This window comes from Poecilia reticulata, chromosome 19 (assembly GCF_904066995.2).
Source record: "Poecilia reticulata chromosome 19, P_reticulata-male-v2, whole genome shotgun sequence".
Lineage (NCBI taxonomy): Eukaryota > Metazoa > Chordata > Actinopteri > Cyprinodontiformes > Poeciliidae > Poecilia > Poecilia reticulata.
In genome coordinates this window covers 14,195,035-14,220,225 of record NC_088848.1, presented here as the reverse complement: position 1 = coordinate 14,220,225, position 25,191 = coordinate 14,195,035, and the positions used below count along the sequence as shown (strand labels likewise).

Here is a 25,191-nt window from a genome sequence, read left to right as displayed (position 1 = left end):
ATTATTGTTATAGTATACAGTTAAATTATTGGCGGTCAGCTTTTTTTTTTTTTTCTGTTTAGTAAGGTTGTAATAATGCAGATATTAATCAGAAATCTGGCTTAAATCTGCTTGTTTTAAGCTAACCCGTCCTGACCAGAGACAATAAACTTAGAGAAACAGAAATGTGAAGAGCTATTTAAAAGGAAATTGTATTGTCTTTGACGGGTCTATATGTCAGTCGTTCAATCAGGTTTTGAAAAGAAGGAACTCTGAAAGACTTTCTTTGAATCAAGACCGCCATAAAATATTACAAAAACGTCGATTAGTGTTAGCTGAAAACTTTTGTGCCACACTGTATGTCTTCATTTTTTTCTGTGTAGATGTGAAAGATGCGTTTGGTTTTGTAACTTTAACCAGAAGATTCTCGGATCACAGACAATGGCTATTCCTTCTGTAAAGGAAAGTAGGCCATCACAGTAATCTATCCTACATAGAAGACTTAAGGACTGATGTCATGCCCCCTTTTCAGGTGAAATATAACAGGATTTGGTCGACTTTGTGTCGCAGCACCCCCTGAGGTGTAAGAGGATTGGTGAACTGTCTTCCTTTTGGCTCAGCACCAAGCCAGCCCAGCACATTTGGAGACAGAACTGTGTCAGTAGTAACTGTTAACGACCGGCAGATTACTGAGTCACTTTGAAAGGAGTCATGCACAAAGCACAAAGTACATACCGGGTCCTTGGTGGGAGCCAGGATCTCCTCGATCATCATGCTGTCCCGTGTGAAGGAGGTCCGGTTCAACGTGTTGGACCTATCGGAACTGAAGGAACGGAGGCTTGGTGTGGTTGGGGCAGGAGTCACGGATTACCAAGACAACAGTCAGAGTGATGAAGAAGGGAAGGGGAGGAGTAGGAGGAGTTGGAGGGTAAACAGAAAGTAAACAGAAAAAAACAAAAAAACAAAAAAAAAACATTAAATGCATGCAGCTTCCAGGAACCTGACTGTCCACAAACAATATTAAAAAATAAATAAATAAATAAAATTGAAACGAAGATATAAAGAAAATGTTTTCATTTGTTTGCAGCAACAGAAAAGCATCAATAAGCTCACTATTAGTTAACATTGGTGCTACATAGTCAACAAAAGCGTTCATTTTACATTTGTAATCGTCATCGTGATAAAGACACAGCTGATTCCCGATCGCACTGCGTCTCTGTGTCACGTGTACCAGCTGCGTCCTCACGTTTCCGACAGAGTGCTCGGAGTCTCCGTGTGCCGTGCGATGGACATTTATGAGGTAAACAAATAGCATTCCTGAGCAATGACGTGAGAAGTGTTTGCCTGCAACGTCCCGGGAATGATTACGCTAATTGGTAATTAGAGAGAGGAAAACCGGATAGACGAAGGAAGTCATCTGAGCGAGACTGTGGAAAATTGCACAAACATCATCTTTAAGTGAAGCTAAATTTAAAAAAAAAAAGTGAGTGAGTGCAGGATCCTCTGAGAGCTCTGAAGGGTCCACTGCGGGTTTGACAATTGACTTTTGCTCAAATGTGTTTCTTATCAGCCACAAGTCTCAGAGTGTATGAGCTAGTTTTATCTGTACTTGAATTATGCTCTACTACTACCCCAGTTCACTCATAAACCTAGTTTTTAACAATGGTAAACATACTTTAGTGGACAGCTTAGTCTTCTCCGAGTATTTTTTTTTCTTCTTTTGACATGAGTTAAGCATAGAAAGAGCAATGCAAAGAGAGAAATGCTGCATCAGCTCAAGTCCCTGGAAGCACGATAATGGAAATCTCCACAACAAACCGAAAAGATGCAAAGCTTCAACTTTGTGCAAACCTCACAACGACCCAGGCACGGACAAGAACCACAGTCAAACACAAAAGCAAACAGATGATGCTATTAGAAACAGCTGAAAAGAAAGAAATTAGACGACAGACCACAAGTACATCCCACAATGTTAAAAAAAAAACACCAAACGACCAGTCAAAAAACAAAAAATTGGATTAGAAGGTGAAATGTGCAGGAAAACTTCAATATTTCAGAACAGGTGGTCATTATTCTAACAGAGACTTGGATCCGGGGGAGGGAAAAGGGCGAGGCAGTGTGGTGGTGGAGGTATAAGGGTGGGGGTGGTGGGGAGGGAGGGGCCTCGTCATGCTGAGAGCCTTACCTGGCCTTGGTACTAACAATAAGAGCGGACATGAGGAGAGAATAAAACATCATGAAGAAAACAGAGGAGGGAAAGAAGAGATGCAAAGAGAAGCAGGAGTAGAGACGCAGAACGAAGCTGACTTGAAATAGGAGAAAGTGCTCAATTTATAACTCATCTACAAACTGATTTCATTTCAGAATGTTATTTATGAGGTACTTTAGGCTTTAGGATTAAAATAAAGCTAATCTGCCTAATTCATCAATTAAGTACACAGTGAGTATGAACATGTATCGTAAATTGTGATTCTGAGGGAAGTTAGACATTAGAGCTCACGAAACCTTAAATATGTGGTATCATCTTGAAACAAACATTGCAAGATTGCAAGAGAAGATATCAGGTGAAAAAAAAAACAATGGTGCATTTTGTTTTATTTTATTTAAATTTTCATTAGGTCAAATTACTGTAGCTGTGTTACAAAAAAATCGATGTTGCAGCTCCAATTTTTAGAGGTGCACGTAGTTTTCCCACTTACAGCTGAATGAATGCATCTAGCTTCAGTTTATTTAATTACCTCTGCTTTTTATTTGTTTAAATTAGCATTTTTTTATGTCTTTCTACAAGTTTTGTCCCATGTCTAAATTGTAATGTAAATCTTTTATGTAATTTTTTTTTTTCTAGAATGTGATTTTTCAATTCAAGAGTTTCAATAACTCCAGTGTTAAACAGCCGTTCCTTTTCCTGGCAAAGCATCAAAATTTTATATAAGATGATCAATATACACAGTTCTGAAATAGTACTGCAACTTTAGTAGCAAGACACATGACGTATTTGTGGGGGCTAGTAAAAGTTGCTTAATTCATTTACCTTTTAATAAATGATCGTCTAGTAAAACTGCCAGAGCAGGATGACAAACAAAAAGCCCAGTCAGTTAAACTAGTTGTAAACTAAATTGATTAAACACACTCAGACAGTTTGCGCTTCAGGCCTTCTGAATTGAACATGTTTCTCATTTCCTATGGCTCGCTGTTCGTTTATGTCACTCCTCAGATATTTAATAGTCCCTCCCTCTGCAGTATGTTGCACAAGTGTCAATGTTTTCAAAAGAGAATAAAGTTCAACAGTATGAACTTTAAACAGCAAAAACTCCCCTTGCTGTGATTTTTCTAAAGAATTTGATAAGGAAATTATCAGGATTTAGTTTTTACTGAAGAGTTTGTCTGTGCAAATAGCTTTTGTCCAAAATAACCATCAAGAACTAACCTTATTTGAAAGTTATAAATCTACCTGTATCATGCGGCTATTTTTTTAAATCTTACTCACAAGTAAGATTTTAGAACGCTCCACCAACTCAAAGTGTTATTATTTCCAAAATATTACAAAAAAAACCAATTATAAACATAAGCCAGTAGTAAAAATATAAAAAGCCAATATTTTCCACAGACATTGACTTTGAAAAGCAGACAGCAGATCACAGAGGAGCAACAGCCAGTTTTCTTATTTGCTCAGACTTAATTCCAACTAAATCCCAAACCTCAACGCACTTATCAGAAAAAAAAAAAAGAATAGCTGCAGGATAAATCTAATTCTGTGCTCGTGTCCCTTTAAAGCCAAGTCAGTGGTTCATTGTAGAGATGTAGTGAAAGTTCAATGATTGCACCACTTCTATTTTAGCATCTTTCTGTTGTATCTGTACGAACTGAATCAGTTTGTTTCAGCAGTGTGTGCAGTAGACATATTGGTCTGTTTTGGTGAGGCTTTCATTGGTCTTTGATTGTCAAACATGCTCTTGCATATTCAAAACTTTGACCGTTGCAATTCTCTCCTTGGCTGAGAGAATCTGCTAGAACAGATGCAGGCAACCACTTAGACAATCACAGAAAAAGCTATATAGAAAATTTAATTATCTATCAAGATTTTTTGACAAGTTTCACTCTTTTATTTCATTCAGGCTCAACATATGTCGAAACTTAAAAAAAAGAACAAAAATGTGTGGACAAAAAAAAGGTAAGCAAACAGCAGCCAAAGGATACAGAAGAGTGATGATATTATATTAGAAAAGCTTAACTTGGGTTTGAGGAGCAGACAGTCAGATGTTATTCTGAGGCAGAATCTTTGAGACTTAACAAACCGGCACCATTACCAGGGATTCCAAAGGTCTCTTTCATAAGTTAAATCTTCCTGTAATTTATCAGCGGAAATCGGTCATTCAAAAAATTAAAATGTGACCAACATTTAGGCTGCATTGTGATTTTTGCTCCCCTTTCTAGCTGGCACTGATAGGCGTCAACCATCCAGAATACTTTATGTCAGAGCGCTCCTAAGTAATCGTGCAAATCTCACATTTTTTTCCCCAAATAATCATACCTTGTTTTATTAGTAAGAGTTTAACTGTTTTACATAAATGTAAATTTTAGGGACAGTTTTTGTGACACGGGTCAACAAACACAAGTCAAAACAAAAAAACGAAGAGCATCTGCATGGCAACAGACATTTTTGATGTTAAATGCTGACTGCATGCCTTCATTAGATAAGATACTCAGTCAATATATCTCACTAAAAAAATAAAAAATAATGCAACTATCTTAACATTTGTATAGCCTTTCTGGCACTTTATATACCCTTTGCACAGGAGCACAAAAAAAGTTAGCATTAGACTCATCAAAGACTTTTTGCCGTGTTGTGTTGCAGTGAGCCTTACCTCTGCGACCGTGCACCAACGCTGAAGCCCATGTAGCCCTCCTGTGGGAGCGAGTCATCCCCAAGTTCCCGAAGGTCATGAGGGGCCAGATATTTATCTGTATCCCCCGTCATTGCATCATCACCTGAACGATGGAAACACACAAAACAGAAATTAGTTCTTTTGTAGAAAAAGACTCAAAAATGGTTCACATTCCCTGTAGCCCTTAGGGAATCAGTAGAAAATTCTCATTGTTTGTGTTTTTTTTCTTTCATTCATGCAGAAACACAAACTCATTTGGACATGTCAATCAATGCATCCTCTGCCCAGAGGCTGTTTTCCAGTTTAACTTTGGTCCAACGTCCCACTCAGTTAAAAGTCATCATCGAAGAGCAGCTTAACACTTGTTGGAATCCAAATAAAAATAAAAACAAGTTAAAAAAGCATTCTGAAGGTGGTTTCTGTCAAACAAAAATAGCTTTGCATCATCACTTTAAACACACTTACAGACACAAAAAAACATAAGTTCAGGACTTAGAACATACTTTAAAGGTGAGCAGGAAATTTGTTAGAAGCGTGTTATTACCCTCAGAGGTACAGTAGACCTAAACCTACTGATGAGCCGCTGGCTGCACAGCTGAAGCGAGAGGAGGCAAGTGCATGCAAGCGGAGAGACGAAAAGAAAGAAAAGGAAGGCATTCCAGCAACAACAAAGCAACAGAGACGCCCCCTTCCCTCCATCTTTCTGTGTCCCATCACACCGCCACTGCTGCTACAACACCCTTCCCCCTTTGGAAACCGCCCCCCCGCCCCACCCTCCGGCAACACACGGGATACTTCACAGACCCCCATCTGGCCACATTCCAACCCATTCTCCAGGATTCGCTTTGCCTTTAGCTGCAACAAGAGCAAAGTCCCCTCAGCAAAGAACCCACACTCACGTCCTGCCTTGAAGCAATTCATTAAGCCACAAGTTCACTCCCAGGCTTTTCCTTCGGACCAACTTTTCCTCAACTCGTAACCTCGCCTGCTCCGGCATTAACTGTCTATCTCTGTTTTAGAGGCCGGCACTCACGCCAACAGATCGTCTTTCTCCCGCCTACCAGCTCCGCTCCTGGATTATCCAGACTGTGTTTGTGTGTGTCTCTCTGTGTGTGCATGATTTTCCGAGCACACACCTACGGCTCCCTGCAGCACAGACTTAGTCAGGGGGCTGGGGGATCTTTGTGACTCACTGAGTTGTCTAACATCTAAACATTTGTTCAGTTTATAGATTCAAAAAATAATGTTTACGCCTCTTAAATCTTTTCACGTTTTGTCATGCTACAACCATAAACATCAACGTATTGTACTGGGATTTTATGCGATAGGCCAACAGAAAGTTGTGAATAATGGTAAACTGAATGGGAAACAAAAGTTTTCAACATCTTTTAGAAATGAAAAAATCTGAAAAGTGTGGCATGGATTTGTTTTTAGCCCTGGTTCCATAATTCAGTAAATCAGCAGGTCTAAACAGAGTTCACCTGGACATAATACGCTGTTTTGTAACGGCCTCTGAGGTTGGTTACGGAACATTAGATCACAAACATGCACCTACACTGCACCCCCTCCCCCCATTAGATATCGCTTTGTCCTTTCACATAATACAAACTCATCTGTCAAGATCACACAGCAAACCTGCACTGAGATCCAGTGAAACATGGTTTACAATTTGCAGCATTCAACTGAGCAACGCATAAGACAAGAGGGGTGAGCTTAGGTCATGATCCTCATAAAGGCTTTTTTAAGCCACTCGGTTCTTTAAATACAAGCAAAGTTGTTTTGCACCATATTAACCCCAACGGTTCATAATGGTTACAGGCTTGTGACTACCCGTAAAGGTGGATCAGGGGCATAACATTGTTAGTGACTTCAAATGCTGCATTGTGTCGGGGTAAACTTGTAGATCGAGAATCAAAGCTGATCTGAAAAGGACCAAAGAAGGAGCCAACAGGCAGATAGTGACTCTGGAGGAGCTGCACAGAATCAAAAGACTTAAAACCAGTGCAGAGGTTTACCTTTAAGCAGGAGATCGACTATAGACATACAGTCAAAAAGTACGATGGAAAAAAGTTTGATCAATGCATATTTATGTGTTAAAAGGGTCCAGATTTACAGCTTACTGAACATTTTCTGGCACAACTTGAAAACTGAAGTTTACAGATGCTTATCCATTCAATCTGATTGAGCTGGAGCTAATATATATATATATATATATATATATATATATATATATATATATATATATATATATATATATATATATATATATATATATATATATATATATAAAGGGAAACTGTAGCTGTGCAATGCTGGTATACCCCAAAAGACTAGTAGATAAAGTTGCAACAGAATGGTTTTACAGTGTTAACTCATGTGGCTAAAAGTAAATGTGTGCCAGACTTATTTAGGTGTGCTTTCTGGCGCGTTTTGCTATTACTTGTGACAAATAATCAAAAATTAATGTCACACTAAAGTACTGTTGAATGAACAATAACAGCTAGTCTCCTTAGTCATCTTTATAATGAAAAGATATAGAATCAGCCAGTAAAGATTTCAGTCACAGAACATGTTATATTGATCTGTTACCATTTGACAAATCAATAGCAGTGCTCTCTTTTAAAGAAAAATGCTTATTATAAATGGCAAAAAAAAAAGAAGAAGGTCCATAGCCACACAAATACAGATATCAAATACAGTAGAGTAATGGAATTAGATATAGAAGACGTTTTTTTATTACATTAACTTTTAACTTGGATTTTATATCAAACAAAAATTAATTATATGAATTAAACCAACTTTAGAAAATAAACAAAACCCTAAGCAGATTCTGTTGTCTGTTCTGAGTTAGTTCAAGGATAGTTTGCATGTGTGTGTGTGTGTGTGTGTGTGTGTGTGTGTGTGTGTGCGTGCGTGTGCGTGGGTGTGTGTGTGTGTGTGTCATTGGATAAGGTAATCACTGCCGCTGCTGGTATGTAAGCATGTGAATATGGCTAGAGTTGCACTCCATTTATTTTTAGATCAGAGGTTCAAGATGGACAACAACAACTTGAACACACATTCCTGCATGAGGAAGAAACATGCACAGAGCTCTGCATGGAAAAAATAAAAGAAGTAGTGAAACTACACGCAGAGTTTAGCTGCAACAGTTCAGCTGCAACACTGCAAACTGGTTACTGGAGTTAGTTACAGTGAGGTCAACCTTTTCTTTTTTTATTGACTTACAAGTATAGGTGATGTTGATATTTCCAATATCCATCTCTGTTCAAAACACAAGCAGAGCCATTTTTGCTTTATTATGTGTGCTACATTCAAACCTTCTATACCTTCAAGTTTTTTACTTTTTAATACATGAATGTCGTTTGACGAGCTTGGCCCTGCGGTCTGTATGATAGGATTCTAAGACCTGAATTTAGATATTTAAATGTAGATGTGTAGAAATGTGCTGCTATCGCTGTTAGAAAAGAGCAAATAGCCTTTAAAATCTTCTCTTAATGCAGTAAGAAAAATTGTTATTAATCAAGTGATGGACATGCATACCGATGACATAAAAGTCATTCAGTCACTTAAAATAGGCTTTTCTACGCTGTAATAAATAGATTAAAAATTGCACTGAAAACCTGACATATTTTAAAATAATTTATTCAGTTTAGGAAAACGACAGGTTTTCTCTTTTGTTTTTCATAAAAAAAAAAAATCACCAGTAGAATGAACTTTTTAAATTTTTACTTTTGTTTTTTTTTAATTGACCACCCTCCAGGAACATCTAATTACTAATCCATGACTTCCTATTTCCCTCGGGTTTAAATATGACATGACACAGATATTCATTTCTTTCAGCCAGCGGCCAGCAGGCTGGATGCTGACCCACATTTATTATTCTCTACACACGGTGCCAAAAAACATAAGTAATGGGAATGAAAGATATCCATAATGGACAACAGCAACTTGTCCATCTTGAACCACCCTTTTAACAGAGCTGTGGTTTGAGTGGCATCCAGTGAAAATCTTACAGAAAACTTTTTTTTGGCTGAGCTGAAGAGAGCATGTCATCTTCACGTAAGGAGGCAGGTACAAAATGTGAATAGTAGAGACATCTACCGATGTTTTATTTGTAATTTTGTTAAAAACTGTTGTTTCTTACCCCTCACCTCCTTTTACACCACTTGATAAGCAGATATTTATCAAGGGAGTCAACAAATGTGTCCATGTCTTTGTATTATCCAACTCTCTGTGACATCTAAATACAACAACAGGTGATTGTCTACAGTTAAAATCAAATTAAACTGCAAGGCACAGAGGGCTTTTTCTTTCACCGTCAATAGATGAAACCTACATTTTTCCTGCTTTAGGCCAGTTAGGATAAGCAAAATTACGACTATGTGCTAAATGAGATTTTTATATTTATTTATTTTTACCTTAGGCCGTTTTAAAAGTTCACTGAAATGTTTTTAGTATTTGGTAGGATTGCCTTTAAGCTTGAATCTATTCAACAGTATAATTCCTGGACTGCCGACACTTGCATATAAATGTTTGAACAAATAAATGTGGCCACTTTCAGGCGTCTGAAAATTGTTCCCATGCAGGCATGAATCTGAGCTGCATAGACCCAAGATTCTCTATCTGTTACCTTACCAGATTTATGTAAACATTTCCGCATGGTGTCCCGCAAGGAAGCAGTTTGAGGTGTAGCTTAAACATACAATTTTGGCAAAATGAACTCTCTCATTATTCCTCTAATATTCTCTCATTATTCCTCTAATATTCTAATATTAACAATTCTAACAGAGGAAAAAAATGTTGCTCTAATTTAATGTCAGACATTGAGAAAAAAAAAACAAAACAACAATTAAAATTGTCTTTTCATATCTCTCCAAGACTGGATAAAGTTTGAACATTCGAGATTTCTGACATTAAGAAGCAATAAACAGAACAAGTATAGAGCCCGTGTGACTTCCTAAAAATAAATATAGCCCATTTAATTAAAAAAAGAAAACACCCACAGGGCAAGTGAGCCGAGTGAGGACAAAACCAACTATTGACTGAAAGACCTTTCCTGACTGTTCTGTGGTACCAATGGCTAAGTTCATCTGCTTCTGAGCCACAGTGCGGATCACAGGGGAAGGCACGACATGTACAGCAACACTGCAGCAGCTGTTCCAGTGTTAGCTTTGGCTACGATGCAAGCATCACTGAGAGGCACAGAAAGACAAAGGATCAAGTGTCTGTCTCGACAACACACAAGCCTGAAAAGAAATCTGTTACACGCTCCTCAATAACCATTGTTGGCATAGCAACCAGCAGAAAAGAATTCTCCCTACATTTTAATGTGCAAAAAAAAAGAAAAAAAGAAAGAAAAAAAAGACTGTGCAGAAGTGTTGCAGTTCAGATTTGTTGTTAAGCACTATGCCACCAACTCATTGTAAACCCACCCACCCAAAAGGGATAAAAACAAAACCATAAAAGTGCAAAGTTTTGCTTGTTTCTTCTATCCTGTAGTTTGTAAAAAGTTATCTCGATTAATTTTTGATCTTGATCAAAATTTTTTCCCTGGAGTTCAGTTGCTTTTTCACTCACATTCGGTCTGGTACGTGAATCATTTTAGGAGGAAAATGTTTGATTTTTCCTTGCTAGCTAGACCATTTAACTCTGACCTATGAATCCTTAAGGTGTTTAAACTGATCCCACAATTAAAGGGTAAACCACTGCTGTGCCTGCAAATTACAAAGGGCAAAGATTAAAACGAATCACTGTCCTCTGTGTTACTAACAGCCTGCTATAAAGCCACCAGGTGTTTCACATTGATTTTATTAAATATAAGCGAAAACAGAAAGAAAATTCGATTTTAGCACCAACAAGGAGATTCCCAAAGGTGCATCTAAATACGTTACGATTAACAAAGTTACTTCAGTCGCTTATTCGCACAGCAAAATCTAAATATTATGCAGATTTATGCCACACAAATCTTTTATTTAAGTGTTTATTTGTGATCATTTTGATGGTTCTGGTTTGCAGAGAAAAATAAAAAAAATTAGCTTTCCCTGAAAAGTGCAATATTACATAGACTAATAGAATGGAGATTTATGCAAAAATACTAGTTTATGCACATGTCATGGCCGACACAATTATGACACAGACGTACACAAGATATTGGTTACAACTATTGAATTCCTTGTGTTGAAACAGATTTAATCAAAATACAGTATCAAAAATGTAAACACTTGAAATGTTTCTGTGTTTGTAATAAATAAATGTAACACATGAGTTTCCCCCTAATATTGTAATTTATTGAGATGCACCTGTATTAGCCAAAAAAAAAATAAAAAAGCTGCCAGACAGCAAAGGTTCAGTTGAAGGATAAGAGACTTTAAAGCACAGACATGCAAGAAGAATTGAAAGAAAAATGTATAGAGATAAAAAATACCTTCTTCCACATCAGAAAAATAGTCGTCTGTGATCATTTCTGGGACATTGGCTTTACAGACTGTGTTCAGATGGAGGAGAGAGGTAGAAAAATCATAACAAAAAAGAATAAAATCAACAAACAAAGAGTTGCAAAAATAATGTGGAGAAATTATATAGATAACGAAATCATCACATTCAAAAACAAAATGTGATTATGGGTCATTCTGAATGGGTGGATAAATCAGTTTGGAACTACAAATCATAAATAATCAATGGTTGTAACAGAAATCATAAATGACTAAAAAGAAAACAAGAATGAATTTATTAGTACCGGCTCGTCATCCTTTAAGCCCAGAAACAAAATCTGAATGTGTTTTTTTAACCATTAGCCGTCTGAGAGTTGTGGGAAGAAATGCTTTTTCAAAATGGATTATATGAAACCTTACCGTCATCATCGGACATGTCCAGCACCTCGTTCATGGTCTCTGGGACGTTCATCTTGTGCTTCTCTATCACAGTCTGTTGGAGAGAGAAAACAAATGCCTTATATGTCTTTTAAAATCAGGAAAGGCTGCTTTTATAAAGGGGTTGTGGAGTAAGGGACTCATTCTTCACACTGGATGAAGAAGACTTCACTTTACTGGAAGCATCTTTTATAAATAAATACATATGTACACAACACAACACCTACAAATCTAAAAAAAAAAAAAAATCAATCCCACACCCCACACATCACCTAAAGAATACCATATCCACAATCTCAAGTGGTGGTGACAGCATCATTGTGCGTGCTTATATGTCATCAAGTGTGGTTTTGCCAAAGTAAATCCACGACCAGTGTTAAAGACCTGAAACTCTCATGTTTCTTGGCTTTCTTGTTTCTTGTTATTGGCTTTTTTATAGCACCTCGGTCAGTGCAGTCAGACACACTGGTTTGATTTAAAAAGGCTCACTGTGGTATGGGATTGTTTTAGAATTGTATTTTATTTTTCTGCAGACTATCTATTTCGATCACAATAATAGAACAAAAAAAACAATGATTTCAGTTAAGGGCACTGAAATATAGCGAGATGAAAATTTAGCAGCGGATACAAACCTGAGTGGTTAGAGTCTCCTCTGTGACCACTTTGAGTGTGTCAACTACAGAAATGTAGCCAAGCCTCCTGGCGATGGACAGAGCGCTGTTCCCATTCTAGAAAATTCATACATAAATAAAATCAGACAATAATAATAAGTAACCATTCTGGTCAAGAACTGGATTTAATCTAGAGTGAGAAACAGTGAGAGAGTCTAAGTTCTCTGTGCTTTCTTACGGCAGTGAGTTCATTGGGTGAAGCTCCATGGTGCAGCAGTAAGTTGATGATGTGTGTGTGTCCCTGCTGGGCAGCCTGATGCAGAGGTGTGTATCCGTTCTGCAGAGGCAGGAGTGGAGTTCAGACAAAACACACGGAATATAAACACGAGCACCAACGTGTTTTTCACAGCGTTTACCTTGGTCTTAGCGTTGACCTTCGCCTGATTCTTCAGCAGGAAGTTGACCATCTTCACGTTGCCATAGTGACAGGCGACATGAAGAGGGGTGTATCCCAACTGACGACAAAAACACGAGATCACACGTATTTGTTTTCACTCTTGACATTTACAGATTTATCAGTAAATAGAAACATCTGATCGCATCTTTGCAGGACAGAAACCCAAGTCTGAAAAGGCACCTTAGTGCAAAACTTTCAAATCACCCTTAGGTTCTTTGCACTTTTCCTTTAAAAAGCTAGACTGCATTGTAAGATTTTAAAGTTGACTTGTTTTATTTTGTTGGGGGTTTTTTTCTTATTGTTGTTGCTATCTAACAAAGTTCAGTCCAGTTCTTCTCCCTCTCACTATATACAAGAAAACACAATAAAAAGAAGAGAAGGTGTCAAAATATAAAACATCTACAAGGCAAATAAACAATATGTGTCTTTCAAACACGGGTAAGAATCTAGCTAACACACGTTATAGAAATTGTGAGTTCAAGAATATTTTTGGGGGGAATTACCTCGTTATGACTGAAACAGTTGTCTGTCTTTTTTATGTTTGGAAATCATTCAGCTAAAGAAATAGGAACATTGTGTTTCTCAAACGGACTGTTGGTGACAACTTGAATAAAGATAAATCAAAATAGCTTTTCTTTGCAGTCTGTCAGTTAGTTCTGGAACATTTTATGCTCAAATGACTTGGAGATCAGAGTTAAGTAGCGTAATAAACAAGCCAAGCTCAGAAAATGGACTGAAAAAGGGTGAAAAAAGCAGACACAGTAGCACAAAACAATGGAAGAACTTTACAAAGTTTGGAATAAAAGAATGCAGTACAATCGGGATACCTGAAATGAAAACATTAAGAAATACGGGACGATTCAATAATTTATCCGCAGAGTTTTATGCAATTCAGAGGAAAAAACAAATATGACAAGAAGCTGACAGACAATGTTAGTCTGGTGGCTCAGGGCTACAGACCTAACCTATAAAAGTTTCTTTTGAGAACTTAGGTTTGTTTTACTTACAAGGGGGAAAAAACACACACACCAGTCTTTTATGTAAAATGAAGTCATGCCTCTTGGCAACGTTTCTTAACTTGTCCATTTTACTTGTTGCAGACTACCATGTTCTCAGTGTCTTGCAAAACTGTTCATACCCCTATAAACTACAAACTCGACAGAAAAGGTCTGCTGGAAGGTGAACCACAAATCTTTTGCAGCCTCTAAAAGGGTCTTCAACAGTTCTGTTTTGTATTTTTGCATCATTTATTTCCCCATTGACTCTGAGAAACTTTCATGTCCCCTTAACGAAATGTACCACAGCATGAAGCAAACCCTACTATGTTTAACAGTGGAAATGGCGAGCTCAGGGTGAACACGACTCTCTTATTACCTTGGTCTCGGGGTCTATAGTGGCTCCGTGGTTGACTAAAACCTCGGCAACATTGACTTTATCCTCCTGGGCAGCCAGGTGGAGTGGAGTCAGCCCCGACTGAGGAGACAAACCCAGACAATTACACAGTTAGAGTCAGAGGGAAATACAGCTGGTTAGAAACATGATGGCAGGTTAGGACCTCAGGATGATGAGCACTCAGGGGGTATCAAAAACAAATGTCAGAGGAAATAACAGAGTTTCAGGTAAAGACTGTTATTTCTCCAAGTGTAATAACATCCCAGTGTCATGAATACATGTTTACACTCCACACACGTTCCCTCACTGTAAATACGACTCCTGCATTTGCTGTGAGACAGGGAGAAAAAAACATCACGTTTTTAGACTTGCGTGTTAGCGTCACCTTGTTGCTGGTTCCAACAGGAGCATCTCGGGCCAGCAGCAGGCTCACGATATCCACGTTGCCTTCCTGCGCGGCGAGGTGCAGAGGAGTGATCCCCTGCCGTGTCACCGTGCTGGTGGAGGCGCCGTACTCCAGCAAGGTGGTGGCGATCTCCATCTGGTTCTTCTTGGCTGCGATGTGCAGCGGGGTATAACCGTTCTGACAACAGAAACAAAGAAAAACAAACGGAGCAAAAAAACTAGTCGATAAATGAATTGCTACAAAACAATACGCTGTGATGCATCTGTAAAGAATGGCATTTATTTTGAATAAGTGTGTACCATATGAAAACATGAAGGGGAAAAAATAGTATTAACAAAAGTGTGTGTGATTTGAACACTCGTTATGTCCAATTTTTATTTATTTATTTTTTTAATTGTAGAGTTGAAACCAAAAACGTGATTTGACCTAAAAGTAAATTTAACTGAGTTTATATGATAAACAAATATCATGACAGGATGTAAAATGTTGATGCGCCAAAGGAAGAGGGTGTTCACTGCACTGGAGGTTGGTTACAAACATCAACTAAAACCATTTCCTAAACAATGGATTAGTCAATACTTCAATCTGTTAGGGTGTGGAGCCTGGTTGATTTCTGGGGCAGCTCTTTCTGAACTGATCCTGCCGGAGTGGAACGGATATCGAATTGAGGCCGTGCGGAGCAGAATGACTGCGCGGCTCTAACTAGGTCAGCTCGCTTTGGCACACGGAGCACCGGAGATGCTTTCAGGAACATTCGATTTTAAAACAAACCCCTCCCCGTCGTTTCTTACCTTTGCAGCGGCGTGCGGCGAAGCTCCCTGCTTGAGCAAGAGCAGTGCCACCTTCTGGTTATCATAGTGCGCTGCCACATGCAGTGGAGTTAGTCCACTCTGAGCACACACACACACGAAAACATGAGCAAAGGTTAGGTTGTGACAAATAGTAGAGTTAAGCATGATCAAAGCTCACAGATGGGGAAATACTCCAAAAGTGTTTGATTTTTAAACACAGTGTCTTTGAAAAAGTATTTGTAGCCCTGAAATTTCAAATTCAAACATGTTGTTACCTTCCCAGCAGCATCAACTGGAGCGTTCTTCTGCAGCAGCAGGTTGGCCACCTCTATCTTTCCATACTTGGCAGCAACATGTAATGGAGTGAAGCCCTTCTGGAGAAAACACGAGAGAACACAAGGGAATACTGATGCATGTATGTATAAGTCATTTTCAGGATTAAAGTTAGAGAATGGTTGAATATTGGAGTGTTAAAAATTAAAAAAGCACAAATGTTTTAGGTGGAGAAACCAATTGTGTCATTCGCCTCATTCTTGAGCTATAAGGTAACGATGCAACTTCAGTTTAGACCTTGAATTTTTTCTGTGGGATGTTGGTGTGTGAATGAAACTGGCCTCTTGTTAAATGTATAATATGAACATTTGAAGAAGAGTTTTTGTAGAAGACTGCTCCCCTCCCCCCCGTAACAACCGCTCATGATTTGGAGAATGATCTCATTTGTAAAAAAAAAAAAAACAAAACACACACACAAAAAAAGATGAAAAAAAGCAACAACTTGTGCTAACTATAACTTGAAACATTATACTTAGGGGGTTTCCATCCTTGTGCTTCTAAAATAACAAACCGTAAAGTGCAACACTGCAGTTAACTGTTGAGAAAACTTTGAACATGCAGAACATGCAGCTGGTCTGGCAACATGTGATTTTAGTCTGTTTGGTCCAAATCTGCGCAGTAATTGCTGTTCCCTGTCAATCTGACTGCAGTAGCTCCAAATATTGCATAAACATCCCTGTCGTGTCCACTGCAGCAGTGATGTGAAACCTATTTTTATCCAGCCCGAAAGCAAAGTGGCAAAGCTACATCGGTTGCAGTGTTGATCGGCAAACATCTGCAGAACAAGTCTTACCTTTGTGGTAATGCTCAGATTAGCTCCTTGATCGAGTAGAGCTGCAGCCACATCTCTGTGTCCCTCCCTGGCAGCTAGGTGCAGAGGTGTGTACCCGGAGTTGGTCGTGGCGTCCGGACATGCTCCTTTTGTCAGAAGCTGCTGCACAATGTCTGGCTTACCCAGACGACTTGAGATGTGCAGTGGAGTTTGGTCGTCCTGCAGCAAAAGCAGAGAGAAATAGAAATGTATTAATGCGAAAAAGCCACCACGTCACTTTATTGTTTCTTCATTATGGCGTTAACAGCTGAACTGATTGGTTCATGACCAAACAATCTCTACCCGAGCAGACAGAGTTGAATGACATTCAAGTCAAGAATTGTCTATTTGTTTATCGGAGCATCCAGATATGTCTTGGTATGGTTTTATCTTATTCTTTACGGTCCTGTTTGAGTTGAGAGTGTGTACAAAGCAAGCACCATGTTTCCATTTGCTTCATGTGTCAATAACAGGATGTGATCGCTGTAAAGGAAGCCTTTTGTCATTGCAGCATGAGATATGGCTATGAGATCATTTATTACAATACATTTCTAGAGTTCATGAAACCATTTCACCTTTTGTTTACTTTGGTCATCATTAGTGTGTCACTCCAGTAAAGAGAACTACAACCTGACTTAAAAACAATGCAACTTCTTGCGTTCGCTTGACTTCGTGGTTTTGCAATTGTGCGGCCTGCTATGTAAATGCAGTACAGAAATTAAACGACCTGGACGGCTTTGTGGATTTCCCCTTCTGTAAACTGTTTACATGAGTGTGCGACCGTTTTGGATAATGTCTAAAATGCCTGAAAAACATTCTCATCTAGCCAATAAAAGCAGTTTACGCCACTTCAGTACGTCTTAAAGATCTTTGCAGGAGGTAAATGTGTGCAGTGCTGTGCAAGTGCTTCTAATTCTGAAAACAGCTGGAAAAGCAGATCTGCTTCTACAATAGCTCCACCAAGTAACTAAAGTCTTTCTGCGTTGAAATACTTTGCTCACTTTTAATTAAGTTATTGTTGTTCCATTTAGGACAGAATAGGCCTGTATTTATGTACATTTAGGTAAATTAAAGAGCAGAGCAAATAGCTCTGCATTTTCTGAGAAGAGAGCCACTTGCGTTTCACAGAATCTACCGAAAACTGGTGGTAATTTTAAAGGAGGAAAAGAGAAGAAAAACATAGCAACACACTAATTAGAAAGTCAATTGTAAAACCACCTCGTCATCAGATGCTATTAAAGAGTTCATGAATTCCTTGTAAGTCTGGAGTTGGAGTTCTCCAGTAAATACGATTAGATTAAATTTTTTTTAAAAATCCCAATTAATCACTTAATGTGTCCCATTGGCTGTGTTATTAAAATAGTAAAAACATGTGTAAAACATAAACGAGTAAATAAGATAAATGAAGTCACTAGGAGTGACAGCCTACTTTAGCCTTGGCATCAACTTGTGCTCCGTTCTGAATCAGATATCGGACCACATCAGACTGCCCGGCCCTCGCTGCCATGTGGAGCGCCGTTTCCCCTCTCTGAAACACACAAACATCCAAAAGATAAAAAGGCATGCACAATAAGAGTCACTTTTATTCAGTTAAAAAAACCCACGGAGAAGAAGAATTCAAAAGAGCAGAGGAACGCAAGGCCACCTTTGCTTTCTATGCAGTATGATGACGCGGCTTTATTTTCTTTTTCTGTTAACCTTGCAACAAACAGAACAAGACTAGTTGACATTGATGAGTTAAACTTAAAAAAAAAAAACATACAAAATGCATAGTTTATCTTCTTTTATATATCTCATCATCCTTTTAACATTCTTTTGGAGCCAATAAACCTTAGGGGGAAAGACACAATCGAGAACGTTCTGAACTCACCACGTTGTTTGTGTTAGGCGAAGCCCCGTGGTTGATCAGCTGATGGACGATGTTTTCATGTCCCATAAACGCTGCGACGTGGATCGGCGTCAGACCAGACTGTAGACAGAGGAATACAGAAAAGAAAAAGGACAGAAATGACATTTGCCCTATGTTTCTTTTGAAAAAGCCTTATGAAAATCCCTTTTGAAAATCTTTTGAAAACCCTTTTGGCTGGTCCATATATAATATGAATTCATAATTTCTGAAACATTTAAGCTCACTGGTAAGTTAGTGCAAGGTTAAAAAGGAATAAAATTAGCTGAATTCTAAAACTGAGGAGGGGGAACAAGTGGAAAATTATTGTCTAATAAACATCCTTCTTATTATCTCTAAATTCTAAGAAAACAAATGTAGTGATCAACTGATTGGATATCTGGAAACAAGTTATTTTCTGGGCCATTAAGAGTTTTCATGACACTAGCAAAAACAAGTTTCTTTGTACACAATGACGGTACAAAAGGCAATAAATTAGAGTATTCTTTTACATGAACTATCCGCCTACAGCATGATTGGTTCGCACGGTCGTTGGTTCAACATGCTTTATCATGTTACAAGTTTGACCAATGAAAACAGTCCTTGTTACAAAGGTGATTTCTGCTTTGAACAGATAAATAGGCTGATTACGGGAGTTTTTACCTATGAGCATTAAAATTTAGAAACAAGGAGTTAAGATTGGGTTGCAAACCTCAGTATGGTAAGCTCCTATAACTATTCTATATACAGAAATAAATGTAGACAGTGTCTGCCCAAAACATGTGCAACAAATGAGAGCAAAATGCATAGCACAATAAATGTCCCTCTGTTGTTCTTCATTCTCATTAGTAAGTGAATGATTTGCATCATGTTTTAACTACATAAAAATGAATGAAGATGTTTAGTTTTGACTAATTAAAGCAATCTGATCCACTTAGGTCTATCCTTAAAGAGACAGGGGCAATAAAACCTAAGGCTATGAACAAGAAAAATCTACTCCGACACACAGATTGGCAGCCAACTTGGAGACATGTGGAGACAAGAGGAAGTTGTTGAGCCCCAAGTTTCTAGATTGCAAGACGACTACTCACCCCGAACAGAGCACAATGTGTACGCAAAATATGCGCAAATAATAGAGTATAGTGCATTGCTTTATGTCTTTCCCTTTTTGTTTTATTTTTTCGAGCTACATGAACATGTCATAGATTTATGAAAATCTTAAATGTTCGTCAATGTTTTAAACTCCAAATAGTTACATTTTGACCAACCAAAGCCGCCTCAGTCACTTTGAAAAGATGTGAGATGATCGCTTTGTGCAACAAAAGCCTTTGTAAGGTTGGCTTTTATAACTCAATACAGGCATTGCCGTTACTAAGCACAAAGAGTACAGAAATACAAAAGCTGTTCCTTCAAGAAAAAACGACTAATTGTTTCTTTAATCGCGCAAATATTCCGCACCCACACTCTCTTACCTCTGTGACTGCCTGTATAGACGCCCCGTGCTTCAGAAGGAGCTCCATCACTTTCAGTCTGTTTTTCTTACAGGCGATGTGGAGGGGAGTAAAACCATTCTAAGACATTATAAAAGGGAAAAGATATGCGTTCAAAAAGTATTAAAAAATCGTCCAGAGTCTTTGTGTTTCTCCTTCAAGATTCTTCAGATTTGGAGGAGGATAAATCTTGAACACCAGATAGAAAGCTTAAACAAAGGGAAAAATTTTTCTTTCCTTTAACTTCTTTTTCCCTACTTCTGCCTCTGAACCTGAGGAATATGTTGAAATAATCAAGCCTACCCTGCACCAAAATAGATCCTTTTCCCTACAGCTCACTTTTTTCTCTCCAACTTGTACAGTCTCTCCTTTCCTTCCTCCGTTTCTTTGAGGTTTCTGGCTCAGCCGAATGACTTCATTTTCCAACCCGTTTCTTTTTTCCCTCCTCATTCTCTCCAGTCATAAAGTCCCTGTGCTTTAACCACACCCAGACTTTTCCCATTATAGAGCCCAGATCCTGGTTCTTACGTCAGAACAGAGGTTGGCGATATATTTTCCATCACGCTCTTTGTCCTGTTCTCTGCCCGATCTCCCAAATTTAATTATTTCCTTTAAATGTTTGTATAACAAAATTAAATTTTTGTGTTTTCTCGTCTGTTATGTAACTGAAAAGTCTCCCCCCCCACCCCATCTTTGATTCAATAATTTCTCCTCACCAGTGCTTTAGCGTTGGGATTGGCCTTCTTGTCCAAAATGACCTTCGCCACCTTGTAGTGACCGCAGTGCGCGGCCACGTGCAGAGCTGTCAGGTAGTCGTTGGTTACGTCGTCCACAGGCACCTCGTGGTGCAGCAGCAGCTGGACACAGTTCAGGTGGTCGCCCTGTGTCGCCATGTGAAGAGGAGACAAACCGTTCTGGAGAAAGAAGAAGAGGAGAGGTCTCACTCTAATGCAGCAGCAAACTGATAATGTTAGAATGAATTGGAGTAAGTCATGGTGTCAGGGTAGGACAAAAAAATGATGGTGCACCTTGGTCTTTGACATTAGTGGAGCTCCTCTGTTCAGCAGCATCTCCACCACCTGCTCATGGCCACTTCTGGCTCCGCAATGTAGAGGAGTCAAGCCATCCTGTAAAAGCAACAACCAGCAGGATCAGCTTTTTCTACTTACTAACACCATCAAAAGCCTTTTTCAACAACAGAACAGCAATACTAATTGCTAAAATTATTCCACTGACCATTCATTTAGCTCTAGGGTATAGCACAAGTTATGATAAAGCAGGTTTCATTATGAGAAAAGACAGAGATTGAGCATTACTATAGTAATGCTTAGATGACAGAGATACTGATGCATGGGAGAAAGTGGAGGGAAAGTGTAAAAATGGCTACTGTCTGCAAATTCTTCAGATTTGTTGACGTATTTGTTAACCTCCCAGAACACCAGCATTGTTGAAATATCACCATGTGTGTGTTTGTGTGCATGTGTGTGTGCCGGTACCTTGGTCCTTGCATCAATTCTGGCCCCCCTCTCCAGCAGCAGTCGCACCATGTTTGTGTTTCCCCGTTTGGATGCTACATGCAGAGGTGTTATGTCATTCTGGAAAAAAATATAAGGCTGAGAATAAGGCACTCAGTCATTCAGTCCCAAGACAAGACAGAATTAAGTGAGTATATTGGTTACCTTTTTACTTGTAAAAGCCATTTATTTGTTTTGTTAGAGAGCACAACTCTCCCTCGGACAGCATTGAAGCTAAATGACTAAACACCGCCCTCTAGAGGAGAATATTTTAACACATCCTTTTAACTTGTTTTTTCCCAATAATTTGACAGAATCAAGTAAATATACAGTTGATTTAAATTAAAGAAATAAAAAAAACCATCTAAGCTTGCAGATGATGTTAAGCAAAGAGGAGAAAGCATGAATATTTGAGACTGATTATGAACACACTTACATGTTGAGTCTGCTTTATTTATGGTTTTAAAAGTAGCTCTAGATACATAACACTATGCTTTGGTCATAAAGTCCTGCTTTAAACTAAAGGAGCTTAAAGCATTGTATAACAAAAATCTACTTTTTTTTTTGTTTTTTGTTTTCCCACTAGTGATCAGAGCATGTTACGGGACAATGCAAATGTATTCGTACCCTTTGAAGTTTTCACATTTAGTTACATTACAGCCACAAGCCTTCATGTATTTTATTACGATTTTAAAATCTTCCCAATATTTGAAAATCTGAACACTGTTGAAAGGCATTGTTCTATTGAACATAGAAGGGAGAAAATGGCTACCTTCGCAGTGGAAACCACTAGCATTCACCCCTCACCCTCTGGTACAAAATGAAAAGCGATGCAAGTATCTGATGTATCTGTGTGTCCCCCCCCCCCACTGAGTGACAAAGCAGCTGCGGAATCAAACAGTGGAGTTGTTGATGGAGCATTTGTTGCACCTTGCCACTTACCCTTGCCTTGAAGTCCACAGCTGCCCCTCTGTTGAGCAGCAGTGTTGCCACATTGATGTTGCCGTAGTGAGACGCAATGTGGAGTGGAGTGAACCCGCTCTGAGAAGGATGAGACATAAAAGAGGTGCAAAAAAAAAAAAAAAAAAAAAAGATTTTAAAAGGCAGTGAGAACTAAGCAAAACCTGTTAGGAGACAAGCCAAAAGCAAAGCACAATGAGACAGTATATTCTAGCACTGGCTGGTCAAATGCAGATGAAAAAAAACAACAAAACAAAAAAAAAAAAGCCCATCAGAGAGCAGAGGTCAAACATGCTATCAAACCAGAGCAAAATTCTACTTTTATGGTAAAATTGCTCTCTTTGGCCATTGAAAACATCAACGTAATTGAAGGCAAACCAGCACCACAGGACCAGATATGACTCATTTAACTAAGGATTGCAAGAGTGGAGTTTTCATAAATGTTGAGCAATTAGTTACTTTTTTCTTTTTCTTTTTTGTTAAATAAGAGTTTCATCTTTTTAAGAAATTCTAAGCTTAATCTATACAAACTAATACATCTAACGCTACTGTTAACTGAAATCTAAGCAAAGTAGATCAGCTTTGCTGTCAATTTTTTTTTAATTTAAAATTAGTTTCTGTTTGCTGATGACATGCTTTAATCTGACAGAAAATAAATAAATAGTACATGCAAGTAATCGTGCACTTTCACCCAAATCTAGTTACTAGAACCCTGCTTTGAATAAAAGATTCTCTCTATTCAGAAAACCAAAATGTTTGAACTAAACCCCGGCTTGAATTAAAACTCCTCAATGCAAATTAATGTTTTATGTTGAAACCTTTCAAAGAACCAGACCAAACATGTGACATGATGATTTTCAGTATGATTACGACTGATTGAAAGAAATTACAACACATTATCAAAATCAATACTTACGACAAATTCAAGTTGTTGTATTGACACGACGAGTTCAATTAAGAAAAAGTTGAATTTTAAAATGATACCGTGTAACAAATAGAGATGGCAATCTGATGATTGCACACTCAGCAAATCACACCAAACTTAAACCTGACCTGTTTTTGATAAGAATGCCTCCCTGCTTTCCTTTTTGTACACATCTTCTGATTGCTGATAAGTGCTGAAACAGTTGTCTGACCTTTAATCCTAACCCCCAACAACTCTCATCTCAAGCCTAAAATGTTCTGTAATTTATGGTCAAATATGCTTTTTGTCACTGTGATTTGTGACAAAACACGCTGTCATTTGCGCAGCTTCGGAACTCTACTGGAATACCTAATAACATCTAAAATAACAAAACGAAACTGTCACTGCATACGTACAAAGCAACATCTAAATGTGACGCGGGCTTTAAGAGACCAGGCACAGAGGTGAGGCGCAAAAGCGTTCATGCCAGCATTTAGCATTCATGCTAGCAGACGGAAGGCTTTGCGGTGGAGAGCGTGAATGAGAAATGAAAAGAGGAGAAAGAGGAAGAAGAAGAAAAGAAGATGTACCTCTGTTGTTCTATTCACCATCATCTAGAAGGGAGGGAGGAAGAGGCAGGGAACGGAGGGGTAAGAAAACAGGAACAAATCAAGGGGGGAAAGGTTGCACAGGAAGAGAGAATGGGGTGGTTAGTGCACCACAACAAGTACAACAGCAACGCCGACATGGTTGCACCAAGCTCTCAGATGGATATGGGGCGATGCGGTTGTAAATAACGAAAAGAAATAAACGGGAGTCACAGCAGCACACACAAAAGGAAGATGAACTGAAACTCTGCCTTGTGTTGTCTGCTGTATGTTTCATCATTGTGTGCACTAGACATGTTTATATAACTTAAGCAGTAAAGACTTCTACCACTTTATATGTTTGTTAGCATTTCTTAAGATTGTTAATATTTTAAATACCGGCCTGCAATCTTTGCTTAATAAGCCTGTGATTTTTATTTATTCACTAAACCACAGTCTCCATTCATTTGCACGGGGATTCAAGTTGCAATGGGGGAATTGTAAGTTTAAATCTTGTTTCCTACAAGTGAGATTAACAAAAAAAACAAAACAAATAAAAATAACACCAAATAAAAGTAAAAAGAAATTACCTCACGTGTCCAACACTACTAAAAGAAAGTAGGTCTTTTGAAAACTAAGAATCAAATCAAGGATTACTTGCGAACAAAATGTGGAAGTTTTCAGATACTGACTCATTCGGTAAATTGACTGCGTTTCTAAATTTAAAAGAATGTTTTATTGCTCTTAAATCTTGCAGATCCTCGTTTGCAAATACAATGGGTTGATGGGAACGAAGGTTCAGAAGTAAAGGTTTTGCAAAAGGAAACGCATCATGAATTCCCAAACCCGCTCGCTGACACTGAAATAGCACAGGAGGAGCTTTTGTTGCTTCTCAGGGCTAAGAGACCGTACCTTTGACTCAATGTCTGCGTTGTGGTCGCTCTGCAGGAGGAGGGCGGCGGCCTTGGTGTCGTCTTTCCGGGCAGCGATGTGCAGCGCTGGGAGTCGGACCTTCCCCTTGGTGTCGTTTTCCAGAAGGAGGGAAACCACCTGGTCGTGGCCCTGCTGCAGCGCCACCGCCAGTGGAGTAAAACCATCCTGTAAGTCAGCAGAAACGATTCAAGAAGACATCAGTGACTTCTGTTGAAAGGTGGAAATTGTTGAAAACATATTAAAGAATGCTTTTTTTTTTTTTTTAGTTCTCACTCAATCAGATAGCTTATATGAATATCAAAGCATTAGCATCAATTGTGCATGCTGCTGATGGTATATTTAGTAGCTATCCAATAACTATCTAGCTTGTTGGCTTATTAAGT

At 38.6% G+C, this 25,191-nt stretch overlaps 1 protein-coding gene across 50 annotated transcripts in view; it reads right to left on the bottom strand.

The window, feature by feature from the left end:
• Positions 1-25,191, bottom strand: part of LOC103481688 (ankyrin-3-like) — a 136,536-nt gene that overhangs the window by 41,336 nt on the left and 70,009 nt on the right. For 22 of the 50 annotated variants that reach the window (XM_081600279.1, XM_081600275.1, XM_081600294.1 and 19 more), the window contains exons 6-28: positions 24,788-24,973; positions 23,879-23,902; positions 22,367-22,465; positions 21,407-21,505; positions 20,939-21,037; positions 20,627-20,824; positions 19,893-19,991; positions 18,406-18,504; positions 17,965-18,063; positions 16,518-16,715; positions 15,667-15,765; positions 15,392-15,490; positions 14,580-14,777; positions 14,177-14,275; positions 12,762-12,860; positions 12,584-12,682; positions 12,367-12,462; positions 11,717-11,789; positions 11,290-11,349; positions 8,091-8,126; positions 4,845-4,968; positions 2,165-2,176; positions 715-817 (exon numbers count right to left, since the gene is read on the bottom strand). In XM_081600279.1, coding sequence (XP_081456405.1) covers positions 715-817; positions 2,165-2,176; positions 4,845-4,968; positions 8,091-8,126; positions 11,290-11,349; positions 11,717-11,789; positions 12,367-12,462; positions 12,584-12,682; positions 12,762-12,860; positions 14,177-14,275; positions 14,580-14,777; positions 15,392-15,490; positions 15,667-15,765; positions 16,518-16,715; positions 17,965-18,063; positions 18,406-18,504; positions 19,893-19,991; positions 20,627-20,824; positions 20,939-21,037; positions 21,407-21,505; positions 22,367-22,465; positions 23,879-23,902; positions 24,788-24,973 — 2,397 coding nt within the window. The remainder of the gene's footprint in view (positions 1-714; positions 818-2,164; positions 2,177-4,844; positions 4,969-8,090; positions 8,127-11,289; positions 11,350-11,716; positions 11,790-12,366; positions 12,463-12,583; positions 12,683-12,761; positions 12,861-14,176; positions 14,276-14,579; positions 14,778-15,391; positions 15,491-15,666; positions 15,766-16,517; positions 16,716-17,964; positions 18,064-18,405; positions 18,505-19,892; positions 19,992-20,626; positions 20,825-20,938; positions 21,038-21,406; positions 21,506-22,366; positions 22,466-23,878; positions 23,903-24,787; positions 24,974-25,191) is intronic. The other 28 variants (XM_081600266.1, XM_081600303.1, XM_081600276.1 and 25 more) reach the window with 13 other exon arrangements.